Here is a 16,626-nt window from a genome sequence, read left to right as displayed (position 1 = left end):
GACGACAAAAGCAAAAACAAACCAAACAAGCCAGCATAAAAAAAAAAAAGAAAGACGAAAAGAATCACGCTGAGTTTTCTAAGGGAGAACGAGCCTGAGCGTCGTGTTTCGCTTCATTTCCGGTTTTCATTAGTCGTAAATTAAGTCAATCTTATTCTATGGTAAATCAAAGCCAAAACAGCCAAAAGAAAAATCAAGCTAAACAACGCAGGCAAATTGCTGGCACGCCGCCGCAATGCAACCGACCGTTGGGTGAAAGCAAGAAATGGGGAGCAAACGAGAAAAGTGGATCAAAAGGACGACAGAAGAGCATATGTTAGGCAGGCAGGCAGGCAGGCAGACAGGCAGAAAGCTTTGAAATGGCAGATCAAAAACCAAACAAAAAATGAAAAACAAATCGTCCCGGACGAAGACGGAGACGGAATGATGTCCAAACAGCTGGTCGAAAAAGGAAAACTGGGTCCGGTGGGAGGGAAAAATTTCGGCAAAACGCCCCCAAAGCGCTCGAATGCACGACGGGGACGAGCGTACGTGCGCGTGCGTGTGTGTATGTAAAAAAAGGGACAGCCACGACGCAAGCACGCAAAATCACATTCACGGCAAAACGGACAAAAGTTTGTAAGGGTTTTTTGAGAGCGAGAAAGTCTCGAAATTGCTATCTAAATTACGCGTAAAATTTAAGACGACTAAAAAAAAACAAGCCAAAAGGAACGAATGAATAAAACAAAACAAAACTAAAAAGCTAAAGCATACGAAGAAGCCCCCGCGAAACCGGAAGAAAGAGTAAATAGGGGAACGAAAGCAAAAAAAAGCTCTAAATCTAGGTCCGACGGAGGAACAATGCAAGTGGAAATTAGCGAGAGCAAAAACACAGAGAGAACGAAACAATATTACCTTTAAATTTAAATAAACCCGCGGACGTCGGAGGTATAAGTCAAAAATGTAAAAAAAACGACAAAAACACACACACACCCACACATTTACACAAAAAAACACAAGCAACACGCTAGCGAAAGCGAACGAAAGCAAAAACAAACAAACAAACAAAACGATACAAAAATCTGTAAGATATTTAAGCGACTAAACTAGGGTCGATTTTTAGAGAAAACAAGACCTGCGCACGCACGTTTGATAAGCCCAAATTGAACAAAAACGCCGAAATGAGCAAACGAGGACAGGACGGACACGGAACCAGGGAAAAGGCAGGGCGCTGGTTAAAAGGAACGGGCGCGAAAGGTTCCTGAGCTTTTCCCGGAGACAGCGCACTTTCGAAGGATCGCACGATCGCGATCGGGAAAGCTGATCGGGAAGCTCGATCGGGAAAGCTAACCGACGAGGGCGTACAAGCTGCGGTGGGCGCACACTAGGAACCGTTTCTGCAGATGCAACGGTATTCGGGGTCCTTCAGAACAGAAGGTCCTTTAAGGATGAGTGGAGAAGCGAAGCGTCAACAAGGACCCCGGCAGTGTGGCGTTAGTCAGCGCGAAACGAAAGAGACACGGCTACGAGGAAGCGCTAGAAGAAAGCGAAAGAGAGCGTTGAGGAAGACTCACAAACAAACAAACAAAAATATGAGAAAAGGACAAGAAAGAATGAGAGAACGATTGGTAGGAGCAAAAAAAAAACGAACATCTTACACACACGGTGGTACTATTCATGTAATTATATACTTACGAGAGCCGCAAAAAAAATGGGGAGAATGGAGACGAAAAAAAAACACACATGGTGAAACTTAAGAAAAATTATAAGACAAAATCACACTAATTGAAAAAAATCTACATTTTGCATAAACAAGAACACAAAAAGGATATTTATGCTTATTATTTTATCTCTGTAACAAAGCGTGTCATTGTCCATACATGTTATTAGAAGTTTCAACTGTTTGGTGTAATAAAAATTAAAACTAATGAATAAAGAAAAGTAAAAATTATTAATAAACCGCTGTATTTGGTTCAGCTTCCCCGTGATGACAGTTTTCCTTTCGAGCTTTTGCATCGAGTAAATTTGACCAACGACCTTGTTTTGCCTTGTTTAATTTGATTAATCAAAAATAGTTGATCAGTTCACAACAACGTATAGTTTTATAGTTTATCGAAAAACCACCGTCAAGGGAATTTTGAAATAAATTTTATCATTATTTAAAGTTTTAGAGTAAGTTTTTTCTCATTTTCACGCTAAAAAATGATATCAATCAGTGATTCAATGATATCAACCAGTTGGAGCGATATTGAGTACGTTAATCCTTGATGACCTATGTTAGCGATTCATTCAAGTGAGATTTTATGCCCTCTTGTAGCTGATAGTTTACTTACTTATCTAAAATGGTTCGATCTATAATCTATATTTTTATTACCAAATTCTTACGCTAAGCATAACATTTGGATTGCTTTTTCTGAAACGCGTTATGTTTCGAGCTACTGTTAATGGAGACGCCTGGTACTTGCAGTCAGAATGTTATTTCACAAACATTACTACAGAACCATCCTGGAAAATGAATGTAATGGTACAAATGGTCACTTTTTTTTCCAAAAATCATTCATTCAAGTGAGTTTTTATGCCCCCTTGTAGCCGATAGTTTACATTCGAATCTAAAACGGTTCGATCTACAAAATGAAAGGAAAAACAATTTAATGCAGTACTTCACGCCGTCAGTGTGCTACCATACGTTGTGGAACCAAATAAATCAAAGAATAGATCCGAAACAGAGTGGCTACCGTAGCATGTTAAAACATTCCCGCTCTTGAATAGTATTATGAAAAGCGTAGTGAAAATTAATCACGAAACCGTGGAGCTTGCGGTAATTCGTCCGCAAATTCGCCACTACGACAGCACTTTCCCGCGAGAGGAAAAACATTGTATAGAATGAGAAAATAGTTCAGCAAGCCGAAGAAACCAACGATCATCAATTTGACCCAAGCGCTTCTAAGAACTTCGGATATGTTCAGCTGCAGCCTAAACAGTACCACGGAAGGACTCCGATGAAGAATTTTTCAAAAAACATGAAGCGGTAAAGAACCCCAAACATCTGCTTCAGCCAGCAGCAAATAATTCGTGCCAGTTATTGGATTACATCTCTATTTGTCTTTCCAAAAACAGGCATATTAACGTTGATGCAGACTCAAAAAGCACTTTTTAAATCAGTATTCGGTGGTGGTTGCATTTTAGAATAACATTTCAAACTGCATTTACAGGAAACAAATCAACAGCGTGCTTCACCGCAAAGGACAGCAGTTTTCCAGCGTGCCTTTGCGTGTACTGGACCTGACTATTTTGGCTCCATTCATCTTAAAGTCCGAGCAATTCATCTTTCAGCTGCGCATCAATTTTTTCGTGTGTTTTAGCAATCGGTCGCTGGCTTATCCTGGTCCTTTGGAGCTCCTTGAATGCTCATTAATGATCGAAGACCTGTCGAAAGCTTGAGTTACTTCATTTATCCAACAATTAAGGTACTGTAATTCGTAAACGAAGATCGTAAATTCACGACCTTTAGAATACCACCGTTTCAAGAGAATCTAGCGTCCTTTTTTACACTTAACTAATTGCTTTTGAGCAGCTCAGATAGTAGCAAACCCTCTGCAAAAGTTAATTCTACAGCACCAAGTAGCAACAGATCTGTTTTAGCGAAAGTGAGAAGCTCAATGCCACTCTATGTGCAAGACAACGCGGATCCTGCCAACGAATCCTTATTGGGAAGTTGACATAATCCTGATCGCAGCTCGATCCCGAACGTCCTTGCCATAAACTGCTGGCCAAAGCGAAGAGCAATTCTGAACGTTTGTAGGACCAACACCGTTTGTAAGGTGGCTATATGAGGTTGCAAAAACAAAATAATGGCAAAAACCACCATAAAAAAATAACATTAGCACTGGTTTTGATGGTTTGATAACCGATAAGAAACGTTGCTTACGAGGAGCGAAAGTGGTGGCGCAAAAAAGAAATAAATAATTTCGAAAGTGGTAGGATATCCGTTCCACAACGAAATTAAAATGGAGACAAAACAGAAAATTTTTCACAAAAGTAACAGGAGAACATGAAAGGTAGGAGGAAACAATGTGCTATAAAAATTTCATTTGAAACATTTCGCTAGAAAATTTCAACACAGTTGCTAAGACTCACTCATAGATGGCGCTAAAAGCTTGAAATATTTCAATCTAAAATTTGAAGTGTGTCTATGGTTAGTACAGCGCCATCTATTGGCATGTAGCTGTACTATATTTTCTTTTTGGCGTAATTAGCGCCATCTGTTAGAATTTTATGGTACCAGCTCAAAAATTTTAAAGCGTTTCATGCGCATGAAGCGTTTAACCAATTTTAAGCGTTTGAATTTTTTAAAAATGATACCTCCTGGCTAGTATGCTCTCCTGTTACTTTTGTGAAAAATTTTCGCAGTTATGCCCGAAAAGTTCACGGCAAGTTTTTTTTTCCGTTTAATCAATTTTTTATATAGATTTTCACATTGTATCGCATGTTCTTTTAGATCTAATGAGCATGTTTTTTAGAAATGAATGTGTTCGCAATATCGCGCGTGAAATGATTATTTGAGCCATTCTCAACAGTTTTTAACTTTTGATTAGATTTTGACTCAAGATTAGCTCGGAGCATTATTTCACTTGCTGTTTTAGAGCTTGACGAAATTAAGCCAAGCTTCAATCTAGAGCACGGTAGTAGTACAAATCTAAAAAACGTTGTCAACAAAATTTTTTATGAAATAATAGGTAAATTATGTCAAGCTTTCATAATTTGTCTTAACATTATTTTATTTTATTTTTCCTGTGTCTTATGTATTTTCATTTGCTTTGTCGTCTATAGTTTATAACCAAATTTTTACACTATGAAGAACATTTAGTATTAATGGAGACGCGCTACTATTAATGGAGACCCATGGTACTTGCAGTCAATATGTTATTTTAGCAATATTACTGCGTGAAGAATAGTGAAATAAAGCAGAACGATCCAAACAAATGGTCACTTTTATTCAATAATCAAACGTTATCAAGCCATTCAGGACAGAGCTTTTGATAATAATAAATTACTAGATGCAAATTTGTGCCAGTTTTGAAAAGCGAATGGCATTTGAGCCTTTTTCTCGCTACTTTTCTGGCTATTGCTCACTAAATATTAGCAGTAAGTATCTTATAATGCGATTTGCTTCATTTCAGTGACATCGTACGACCTGGTTTACCTTCTGGCGAAATTCAGCGGCAAATAAACGAACACAAGCTTAAACTTTTTAGAATCTTTGTTATTCTTACTTATTTAAGAACGACCTGGCCGAATTTAGACTTTTAAGAATCTTACAATTCGCGCTTTGGGCGAAGAGAATAGGGAAATTTCTTACGATCCTCGATGGATTTCGAGGATAATTATCAATATATTTGTGAGCAAATACAATGCTAAGCATACTGGAAGTTCTCCAACAACCTTAATTTGGTCAAAGCAGCTGGAACCCAGTGAGACTTGAAAGGGTTAAGATTGCATCATCCAAAAGGTGTTAATAAATTTCTTGAGCTATCTGTTTAATAGCAAGTTTCGAAGTTCGTTTCGAGTTTTCAAATTCGTTCAAATGCATGTTGACTTCAGATCGATTGCGAAAAAGTTACCTCTCAGCAGGTATGATCTCTTGTTGCCCTTGTGCAGATTGTGGCCCTCTCATAGGATTACACTGTAACACTTATTCTAGTGTTCTCTCCATTCGTTGATGCATGTTGTAGTTGCTGTTTTCGTCGAATATCAAAGGTGGAAGATCATCTTTAAAATTTCTTTCTTTTCATTTCAATAGGAAAACTGTTTTATATCGTGTCCTTTTTGGATTGCATCATTTATTATTCGAAGAACACATTATGAGACTGATGATCCGTAGCCTTTCGTTGGCCGGTGAAAAGTAATGTAACTAAATATAGCCCTTTAACGTCAATCGCACGCAACGTCCTAGCAAGCAAACGATTTGTATTTTCACTACTTTTCTCGTTCACACTCTCATCCGTTTGTGCTTACTCCTTCTCATTTCACCGCCAATTTCTTACATTATCCTTAATACATTGTTTGGCTTTTCTAAAATTTGTATCTAATCTAAAGCTATTCAACTGAAGCTATGAAACCGCTTGTCTTGCTCTTTTTGGTGTTTAAATTTTCCACTGTTTCATTGGCAATTTAAGATTCAATTCGTCGGATTATCTTTTACATTTTTACTCCAAGAACAAAAGCAGACATTTTTCGAGACTTATTTAGTCAAAAACAAAACGAAACTGCTCATCACCCTATGCAACGCAGTGCACCGAATGTGCAGCAAGTGCAAGCACACGAGAGTGCAATGCATATTGCATACCTTGCAGGCGCTGTAATCCCGGTTCACTTATCTGTGCCACAGAATCAAAAGAACTTCTACCCATGCGGCGACACTTAATCACGGAAGGAAGTTGTGAGGGACGCGTTTCCCTTCCGGAAAGAACAGAGCAGTTAAAGTCAGCTTCGATTGATAATTGACCGCCATCGCACATATCACAGCTGATTGATACCCGCTCGCTGATTGATGATTTCCGACGATTGGTCAGCGTGTGCCGACACGATAGCCACGATATGACCTGCAATCCAAGCCGAACAGATCTAATCACCTCTTCCGACACGCTTTTAAAACGGCACCTGAGCCCATCCTAGGGTATCAGTATCGTTCAAAATGTTCCTCAAAATCACCGTCATTTCGGTGCTCTTCGCGTTGGCTGTGGTCGCGGAAGATGATCGTGCTCCAGTGGGCAGAAGTACGCGCCTTCTAGGTGGATTGCAACGGCACCTAGCCAAACCAGCAATCACGCAGGAGTACGTTTCGAGTGGATCACGAACCACGGGCGATCGCTTTCGCACAAAAATCGATCACTTCAATCCGCAGAGCCGGGACACGTTCGAGTTCAGTTACTTCTCGAACGATGAATTCTATCAGCCCGGTGGTCCCATCTTCATTTTTGTTGGTGGTAATTTCCCCTTGACTACGTACTACATCGAACATGGATTGTTCCATGAGATAGCCGCTCGGGATCACGCGTGGCTCTTCACTAATGAGCACCGGTATTACGGCACCAGCACTCCGGTCGAGTAAGTACACAAAGGTTGCTTCCAAAAGCTTGGTATTTCATTGACCAACAACGGTCTCTCTTTGCAGGGACTACTCGACGGAGAACCTGCGCTTTCTCAAGTCCGAACAGGCGCTGATGGATCTAGTGGAGTGGATCGATCACCTACGCCACAATGTGGTGCGTGATTCGAATGCACGTGTGATTCTGCTGGGTGTAGGATACGCCGGTGCTCTTGCCACGTGGGCTCGTCAGCGTTTCCCGAGCATCGTAGATGGAGCCTGGGGTGCTGGAGCAACCGTTTTGGCGAGCTTCGATTTCCAGGAGCACGCCGGTGATGTCGGTGAGATAATCCGACGTTTCGGAGGTGATGACTGTTACAGCACACTGTGGGTCGCTTTCCGTACGGCTCAGTACCTGCTAGACGCTGGCCGGGACGAGACAGTCACGCAACTACTCAACACCTGCGAACCACTCGAACCGGGTAGCCTGCTCGATGTGGAGACACTGTTCTACCACCTGAAGCTGGCCATACAGGACGCGATGCTTGACGAACAGAACACGGACAAGATCCAGTCGGTGTGTGAGAGCATGCTAAATGCGACACAGGACACGGCTCTGGAACACCTTGCGCACTGGCTGAACGTGTACTACGCCAATCTGCCTTGCAATCCGTTCGACTTCGACACCAACATGGCCGCTGGCCAGGTGCTGGAACCGGGTGCGGTCGAGAATGCGATCCTTGGCTTGCGCCAGACACAGTACCAGGCATGCACCGAGTTCGGGTGGTTCAGAACGACCGATCTGGATGAGCAACCGTTTGGGGATCGCGTGACAATGCACTTCTTCCTGTCAGCGTGCCGAGCACTGTTCGGTGAGTGGGTGTCCGATGCCGTCATCTACGATGGCGTACGTCTGACAAACCTTCACTACGGTGGACAGGATCCTCGCTCGACGAACGTGCTGTTCACGAACGGACAACTCGACCCGAATCGGTTGGTCTCGATCACGCAGTACGTGAATCCGCTCAGCTACGCGTATGTGGCACCAAATGAGTTCCTTTACTCGGAGTTATACTCGATCGGCGAGCAGGATTCGCCCGAGTTGGCCACCATCAAGCGCAGCATCCAACAGTACGTGCTGCTCTGGCAGGGCGACGGTTTGACACCCGTGTAAGGATCAAACGGACCATTTTTATTGCAAATAAATAACGCTAGACTCGGTTGGTTTGGTCGGCATTTCCCTGCTGTCGAATGAACGATTCCCAAGATGACTTACGATGAGTGAATGACGGTTTCGCGATGTAAAGTCGATCTGGTTCCGTAGCTCATGATGTCACAAAGCTCAATCTGGCTTATCATCAATCACATCGCATCTCGAACTGCGCTGGTATGGTGCAACCGGTCGTGCGGAGTGGATTCTTGTGGCACGTTTCGATTGTCTTGTAAGCGGTCATCCATCGGGGGCCATCCGGGAAGTGTTAAAGCCTGTTTATCTCACAAGGAACCATATCCGCCCTTCGGTATCGTATTCGACGTACGCCATTAAATTCCTCCGAACTCCCAGTCACTTATCACGCAGCCCTTGGCTGTGGTTCTCAGTACCGCGTTGCGTTATCAGTGAGCGGAGGTCGCACAAACCTCGATCGCACTGTCAGTGAGTCTTGATCGCGCAAACAGCGCAGTTGCCTTCGTCCTTGGAGTTCCCAATCTTCGCCCAATTCAGGTCCACGTATCGAAGCGTCATCATGCATCCCATCGGATTCAGGTGAATACACATCGTCTCACCTCATGCGTAACGCATCGTAACGTCTGCATCGTGCGTCTGTTCGATGTTTCTGTACAGATTCTTCGCCGGGCTGGCGCAACTGATGGTTGGCCTTCTGCAACTCAGCTCCGGTTACGTTTACCAGTGCGAACCAGGTACCGATCCAACGCAGTGTAGAATGTGGAACCTAGAGTACGACGAAAGCGCGATCCAGAAACATCCCGAGAGACTGCCGACGGTGAACATTTCGTCCACGGTCCGTACCATCTGGCTGATGTTCGACCATTACTACTACACCCGGCACGAGATGATGACTCGCTACGATGTACAGCTTCACTCGAAAATATTGCGTGATCCTTCCAGCGTCCTGCTGGTGGACTATCAGATAAAAAGCATCGTCATACCGGAATCGCTTTCAATGGGCGATTTCAGGAACAATTTCATCACGGAGGTCGAAACCGTACCAAACCGCACGTATGCTTTGCAGTACCTTGACCTATCGCACAACAACCTCAGGAATGTGGGCAACCTGACCTGGCTAACGCAGCTAAAGACGCTTAACCTCAACCGCAATCGGCTCAACAGCGTCAACCCAGACACATTCTCGCGCATGTACGATCTGCAATATCTCTACCTGGGTGATAACAGCTTCTTCATCGTCAATCTGCACCATCTGCCCAAGACACTGACCGTGTTGTCGCTGGCACGAAACTACCTGCGTAAATTAACGCTATCCGAATTGTCACTGCCCGCCCTGCGAGAGCTAGACCTCGAGAACAACCAAATGACGGAGCTCGACCTGGCGGCGTTGTTCAAGGCATTCCCGGCTTTGGAGCTGTTGCCGATCGAATATAACGCCTTCCCACAAGAGGACGCCCAGCGTATTATTGCCGGCCTGAAACTGCACAACGTGTCCTTGATCGTAGGACATGTGAGTGGTGACAACGTCCGGTGCGACTCGGACGAGTACCGCGTTGACAACCTGTGCTTCTCTTACCCAATCATGGGCTTCCGGTCGGTGTGGAAGGCGATCGTGCTACTATCCTTGATGGTGTTTGCAGTGATCGCGTTCGTCCAGAGCGTGCGCTGGGTGTGGCACCAGATGCGGTACTGAGCGTGCGTATCGGTGTTCAATGTGATAGGGCTTGCGGGATGCGAAAAGCCATGCAAGCAACCAAAATTCGGGACTAAATTAAGCGCGCGCTTTGTGTGCCGAAGAGCCCACAAGGCGCGAGAGGTCTGTAGATATCTGTGCTGAAGTGAAACCGAGATGTACGCACCCAATCGGCCAGTAGAAGATGTGTAATACTCCAGATTACATTCCTATTAGGAAGCGATGTGCCAATAAATCGCTTCTCCTTTAACAGTGCCCTTCAGCGTGATCGACGCTCGAACTTCCCCTTTGCCTTTGCGTTATCAGTAGCTAGAAATGGTGAGCATAGCTCAAACCAAACCAAGATAAGCTTCAAACGCACTCTGAACACTCTATCATCTGGCTGATGGGGCGTATTTGCGAGTGTAGTACTTACGCGGATGCGAAACAAAACACTGCACGGTGCGGATTATAGTAAGTTAAGCATAATAAAGTATGGAAAAATCAACGCGTACGAACGAATGAGCTATTTTACTGCGCTTTTATTGAGCTTCAACGATTCAGATTGCACCGAGCTGCCAGGGGAGAAGTTGCTTCTTGAGCAGCTTCTGGACTCCAAACGCGATGCCAACCACCAAAGCCAGCAGTAAGCACAGGAACAGTCCCAGATCGAGCCAATCGTTCCACTCGAGCGTAAAGCTTGAGCTTGGAATGCACACGCCTCGGTAGCGGCGTTCGTCCACATCGCAAATCTCCTCGGACCACAGCTCAATGTTGTAGTACGATATGTTGTGCCGGTTCAGCGCATCCAGGATGAGGTTCAAAGTGGCCCGCTTGATCGGATTACTACCAACGGCCAGAAAACGCAGCTTCGGGGCGATCGCGACCAGCACGGTGATGTTCAAATCATTCAGATCGTTGAACTCGATGTTCAGCTGCTCGAGCAGCGGCATCCGGGCGCTGGCAAAGTCGAACGTCCTCATCCAGTTTCTGTTCAGCTGCAGCAAAACCAGGCTCGGCGGAAGTTGTCTCAGCTCGACCTGCTTGATGTGGTTGCCCGTGAGCGTAAGATGCGCCAGCCGATTCAGGTTTACGAATACCTCCGCTGGCAGTGTCTCGAATCCGCATCTGCTCAGAACCAGTGTCTCGAGGCTCACGAGTTTGCTGATGTTTGCCGGACGCAGGTTCTTGTTGAAGTTTAAATTCAGATAGCGCAAAGCTGGTGGATGTTCCGTGGAAACGTGCACCAATTGGATGTTGTTGTCGGAAAAATCGGCATACTGCAGGTTCGGGCTGATCTCCAGCTCCTTCACATTGGTACCGATCAGTTCGATCGCCTGAGGTGAGTTCAGCTGCCGGTGAAGCACGGCATCGTAGATGTGAATCACGTACTCTGTTTCCAGCGTGTTGTAGAGCGGTTTCACGAAGCGTATCGATGTAACGTCGGCCGACAAGTTGAATAGCGGAATGTCCTTTCCGGGCTCATAGTCAAACAATGGCAGAATGCAAGCAAATATATTTGATCCGGGGAGACACTGGCGGTTGCTAGTTGCTCCGCAAGAGTGCAGAAAAACCACGAACAAAAATCTACAATGGCATTCCCGACAACGGAAAGAACGGAAAGCGAAGATGATATAAACGTCTCGAAGCTCCTCGAATACTTACCTCGAAAGGAGCTCCATGATCACTGCCTTCGAGCGTGCTTCTGGTCTCGAGCGAAGAGCACGACTGAAACACACGATGCTCGGCCAATCCTGGTTCGAGTTTTACGTCACTTCCTGGCTCTTCGTCACTTGTTGTTTTCTTGCTCGAAATCATGACACTTTGTAGCGGGCCAGCAATATGGAAAGTGCCAAGACTTTGAGAGGGAACCACGCTGACGTAGGCATCGAATGAATGGCGTTGGATAACGTTTGCAGAATTTTGTGTTGACATTGGACTCATTTCCAGCATTTCTTTTATCAATGGAATGGAAGAGCTTGTGATACCAAGAGAATGATCTTTGTGAAGCTATTTGATCGCCTTTCTTTCGCCCATGCTTGGCAAGATATGCCTGTGAGGGTTATTTGGAAAGCCGAAGGCTACCACGTTCATTGATAGTGCATTCGTTGCCAAGCTAAGAGCCATTGAAGAACCAGGCATCAGAATTCACTCTACACGCGAGGGGCGCTATCATAGTGAGTGTGGATGGCGTCAGAGCGATAAGGACAGCCATGCAACTGCGGGAGTTTGGGAGCAAAGCGTTGGATAAAGTATTTTGCGACGAACAAACAGTCTCCAGTGAGCCGTTCAGAGATCGCGAACCGTTTTACAGGACCAGTGATGGCGTTCCAGCGATTATTAGTGTGTGTAGTAAGCTTAATTTGAATTTGGAAAGGTTTTTTTTAATATTCCATTTTGTACCCAACTAGCCTCATTATGCTGCTCGCGTGCGTGTCGGCCAACTACACGAAAGTGCTCTGGAACCACCGATGTGATCCCGGTTCAGAAATTTTCGCCTGCACTGTGCCGCACTTTCTCTATAAACCAGGACGGAACCATTCTACGTTAGAAGCACCGGACACAGTGCACAAGGTGCGGCTCGCTTATCCAATGGAAAAAAAAATTCTTGATGACAATGAAATCCTAGCATACGATCAGGTACTGCATGCCACACTGCACCGACCGCGTGCGATTCAAATCACTAGTTGCAGCTTAACCACGGTTGAATTTCCGCTCGACTTGGAGTACGCGGATTTCGCTGACAATTCCATCAAATCGGTAGTGGTTTCTAATAATGTGACTTCCGAATACGCGTTACAGTATCTGGATTTAAGCGGCAATAGACTTGAGAGCATCTCAAATTTAAGCCTGCTTGTGAACTTGAAAACGTTAAACCTGAAAAACAACTGGCTGGAGTCAGCCGACCTGTCGGTGGTGCTGCATATGGTTAAGCTTTCCGTTCTAGACCTTTCCATTTGTGAATTAGAAGAACTGTCCTTTGCCAGTCTACCAAATACCCTCGAGTGGCTATTGTTATCCAAGAACAGTTTGTCTTCGCTGGATTTAGCCGATGTGCAGCTGCCGGCGTTGCAAGTGCTTGACTTGCAATACAACAGTTTAGAGGAGCTTGACACAAACGCATTGTTTGCAGCCGCTCGAAACCTCAAGGTGGTTTTGGTTGGATACAACGATTTCCCCAGGGAAAAAGCTAAAAGCATCGCACACACTCTCCGGGAAGCTGACATTACCCATGATAGCATAAACCCTGCGGAATCGCGCCAGAACGAGTGGGATGAGCATTATCGCAGCTCGCAAAAGCAAGAATTGCTGGAGCACATCATCAACGGAATGCTCGTGCTGGTGAACGTGTGCGTGATGTCCTGGGGAGGTATGCGGCTCTACGAGGTGTTCAACAAGCGCAATGCAACCCCTCAATGACATCCTTGGAGGATGATTCGTAGGACGCGAATGTCGCGTGTTTTTCAAATTGCATACATTTGGGCGTAGTGAAAAGCTTTCCGCTCATACAAGGCATCAGCTGAACTCTGCGTGGCGAAGTAAAGAATTCTACTGAAACGCAGCAAATTTATCCACAATCACTTTTAATATCCGATCGATTACATTTACAGCTTACGATAACTTATCGTAGTTTTACAAGTCGTATCACCACAAACACAAAAGTATAAACCGAGAAAGCGTGTCTCGCACACCCGATCTCGTCTCGTTTTTGCGCGCATCGATCATATTTGGTTGTCATTGTATGCTTCACCGAACCCACGAGGGACTTGCACGTTTTACGTTAAGGGCGCCAAGCGTTGTCGTTGTCCTGCTGGCCCATCCTTGGCACCGCCGGCGCTGGCAACTGCCTCAGTGACCGATCGAAGTGGTCCGAAATCGAAGCGGGACGGTTTTTTGGGCTCGTCCGTGCGCGTGGTACTCGTGGCGTACTCGCTGATCGTGACGGCGATGGGCTTTTGCGTTTTCTTCATCGTTGCCGGACCGGTAGCCTGCGGGCAGAAGTAGTACGAAGGTGGCCGTGCCGGCGTCGGTTGTGGGTTGTTTAGCTTGAACGACTCGATCGACTCCAGCTCGGCACTGTCACCACTCGCCTTGGCCATTTCGGAGGCCGCTACTCGTCCCATCGTACCCTTTGGAGAGGTCCTTACGCCACCACTGGTTGAATCCTGCGTAGCGGAGCCGTTCATTTCATCGCTCATGTGCACCCTGGCGTTTGGTTTCTGTACCACGACGAAAGAAAGAGGACCCCCGAAATGTGAAAATAACCCAAAACTCGTCAAATCGGGCCCTACATGCTCACCTTGAGCTCCGCATTATCGAAGCCATTCTTAAACATCCGCTTGTGTACGGCCCGAAATTCGTCCATCAGCGCCGTGTGCCGCTCGTCCGAAATGGCCATCGTTACTGGCCGCAATCGGGAGCTCTTATCCTTTAACCTGCTCTCAAGCTCAGCCAAAGCTGCCGCTGGATCACTCCCAGACACCCCAGGAGCAGCCTTCTTTTCTGCCCGCCGACGCAACTCGTCCGATATCGCACTGCTCAGGCTGTTCGCCGCAGCAATGGCCGTTTCCGGTGCCGGTGCCGGTGTCGTCGCATCTGCTGGCGAAAGTCCAACGACAGTGGGTGGCTCGGCGTCCGCAAACAGCGGTGGAGGTGGTGGGATCATGGTGGACGGGGTTACTTCTCTTCCGGTCCTCTCGATGCCCGGTTCGTTGGTCATCATCGAGCCCGCCGATGCGCTCCGGTGCACCTCGACAATGACCGTTTTCGTTTCACTCTGTTTGGCGTCAGGGTTTACGATAGCGCCTCGCTCCGAGAACTCGATGATCGTGGTGTTCTTTCTGCGCTGCTGCTGCTGTTGTTGCTGCTGAGGTTGCGGTGGTGGAGGCGGTGGCTGAGTGGTCGAAACTGTCTGTCCAGGCACGCTCCGGAACTCCGGTACAGGCTCCGGAAGGGTCACGCGACGTCGCTCGTGTGAAATTGACTCCTCGCGCACGATGCTCAACCGCTTGGCAGTCTGATCGCCCCAGCATGGACTCTGGTCTCCGTTAACGCTGCTGGCTGAACTGTTATACCCGCTCGATTCACCGGGAAACAGATCAAGCCCGGCACTGGGTCTCACGACCAGCTCGAGTACGTGTGATGACTTCATCACGGCGACGGCTTCACCGAAGGACGCCTCGGCGAAGCTGTGCCCGTTGCAGGACATCAGCTGATCGCCCGGTCGTAGTCCAGCCTCACGAGCTACGCCACCTTCCTTGGTGAACTGTACGAAAATACCCGGTTTCCAGTCCGGACCTTTGCAAATCCCACAGCCCAGCTTGGTGCGTGGTGCCACGGACAGGATCACCTTCAGATCACGTCCACCACAAGGTTCCTCGAGCAGCAGTGTGTCTTGTTTCTCGCGGGCAGCTCCAAATGCGACCACGTGCCAAGTGAGTGGATCTGCCGTTCGTCTGTGAAGAGAAAGAAGAGCACCCAAAGCATCAGTACTGCTGCACCAAAGAACCTGTTGTTAGAATACGCACTCCTTGATCGGTACGATGCCCAAACCGCGAACTTTCATGATGAGTCGGTCCTGATTGGCAATGAACTGCGCCAGCTCGCGATGTACTGCGTCCTCTACCTGGTAACCGTTTACGCGGATGATCTGGTCACCGACCTGGAAACGTACACGGTATGTTATGAGAGACGACATTTTTGTGGGCACACATCCACACGCGTTCTACTCACCTTCAGACCTTGGCGATCGGCCTCAGAGTCACGCTCGATTGCGGACACAAAAAAACCCGTTCCATATTCGAGTCCTCCACGGATGGAAAAGCCAAAATTGACGCCTGGAACATGCGGTAGAGCTCGGTGGCCATATCCGTGGGGTCGTACCAGGCGCACCGTGCGAACCCGTGCCTGTTGCTGACTTCCATCCAGTCCACCAGGATCTCCGAGGGACATGTGGAGAGCCGTCTTTTCTCGCGCGTCCCGGCGTGTCTTCGCCGCTCGGAAGGTCGTGATGGAGGCCGCAGTTGCAGTGGATCCGGCCAGAGTGTTGGTCGAGCCAGCTGACCGGGTATTGCAGTAGTCGACCATTTCTAACGGGCCAGAAGTACGGACGTCTGGAACCCGCGGTTTGACTGTGGAGAGTACGGAAAATCGAACAAAGATCAGTTCCAGCTCCCGGCAGCAGGAAGTGATTTGGAGTATCGTTTCAAAATTGGGAAACACATCCATCGCACTAACCGACGATGCCCGCGGATGCGCTAACCTCGGATTAACCCCTTGCGAACGAGTCGAAACCTAATAACACTCCCGAGTCGGAGGAGGCCTCCGTCACTGAGCTCTCCAATTATCTCACCTACTGCGTACTTACATCACTGCTCGCCTTGGAAAAGACGCAACAAAAGGAAAGCGAAGTTGTGTAGCGAAAAGAAAAGAGGGGCAAAAAGCCACCCCAGCCAGGTTGAGGTTGAATTCTGGGACCATTCGCACCACACTGGCACCGGTGAGCTCGACGCCAGCTCGAGGGTGATGAAGTGTCCACCGTCGAAGAAGAAGCGCCACTCGGTGATCGCGCAATCGCGTGAGAATTGCCCTCTTGTGGCGGGTTTTTTTTCCCGGGGAGGTGTATTAATGGCAGCGTGTCTTAGTCGAAGACGCAGTCATCTCTCGAGGGAACTGTTTCGCGTGATCGAACGGCTAATCTAA

At 47.0% G+C, this 16,626-nt stretch overlaps 5 protein-coding genes across 5 annotated transcripts; 3 read left to right on the top strand and 2 right to left on the bottom strand.

The window, feature by feature from the left end:
* Nucleotides 1-6,673: 6,673 nt before the first annotated feature.
* On the top strand, nucleotides 6,674-8,240 carry LOC128720789 (putative serine protease K12H4.7). The gene is made up of 2 exons (XM_053814484.1): nucleotides 6,674-7,086; nucleotides 7,154-8,240. The coding sequence occupies exons 1-2, from the start codon at nucleotides 6,674-6,676 to the stop codon at nucleotides 8,238-8,240; spliced, it is 1,500 nt and encodes a 499-aa protein (XP_053670459.1).
* Nucleotides 8,241-8,934: 694 nt separating this feature from the next.
* On the top strand, nucleotides 8,935-10,431 carry LOC128731748 (uncharacterized). The gene has a single exon (XM_053824889.1). It carries the CDS (start codon nucleotides 8,935-8,937, stop codon nucleotides 9,943-9,945), a length of 1,011 nt encoding a protein of 336 aa, XP_053680864.1. The 3' UTR covers nucleotides 9,946-10,431.
* Nucleotides 10,432-10,454: 23 nt separating this feature from the next.
* LOC128731740 (toll-like receptor 1) lies at nucleotides 10,455-11,606 on the bottom strand. The gene is made up of 2 exons (XM_053824876.1): nucleotides 11,590-11,606; nucleotides 10,455-11,511 (listed from the first exon to the last, which is right to left on the bottom strand). The coding sequence occupies exons 1-2, from the start codon at nucleotides 11,604-11,606 to the stop codon at nucleotides 10,485-10,487; spliced, it is 1,044 nt and encodes a 347-aa protein (XP_053680851.1). The 3' UTR covers nucleotides 10,455-10,484.
* A 640-nt stretch (nucleotides 11,607-12,246) lies between these two features.
* On the top strand, nucleotides 12,247-13,402 carry LOC128720964 (uncharacterized). The gene is made up of 2 exons (XM_053814665.1): nucleotides 12,247-12,269; nucleotides 12,336-13,402. Exons 1-2 carry the CDS (start codon nucleotides 12,247-12,249, stop codon nucleotides 13,342-13,344), a joined length of 1,032 nt encoding a protein of 343 aa, XP_053670640.1. The 3' UTR covers nucleotides 13,345-13,402.
* A 230-nt stretch (nucleotides 13,403-13,632) lies between these two features.
* Nucleotides 13,633-16,011, bottom strand: LOC128732168 (uncharacterized). Its single transcript, XM_053825338.1, has 4 exons — nucleotides 15,658-16,011; nucleotides 15,453-15,586; nucleotides 14,225-15,380; nucleotides 13,633-14,144 (listed from the first exon to the last, which is right to left on the bottom strand). Exons 1-4 carry the CDS (start codon nucleotides 16,009-16,011, stop codon nucleotides 13,701-13,703), a joined length of 2,088 nt encoding a protein of 695 aa, XP_053681313.1. The 3' UTR covers nucleotides 13,633-13,700.
* Between the last annotated feature and the right edge of the window lie 615 nt (nucleotides 16,012-16,626).

Source organism: Anopheles nili, chromosome 2 (assembly GCF_943737925.1).
Source record: "Anopheles nili chromosome 2, idAnoNiliSN_F5_01, whole genome shotgun sequence".
NCBI classification, from domain to species: domain Eukaryota; kingdom Metazoa; phylum Arthropoda; class Insecta; order Diptera; family Culicidae; genus Anopheles; species Anopheles nili.
Note: the sequence above shows the minus strand (reverse complement) of the source record. Positions and strands in the feature narration are given on the sequence as shown.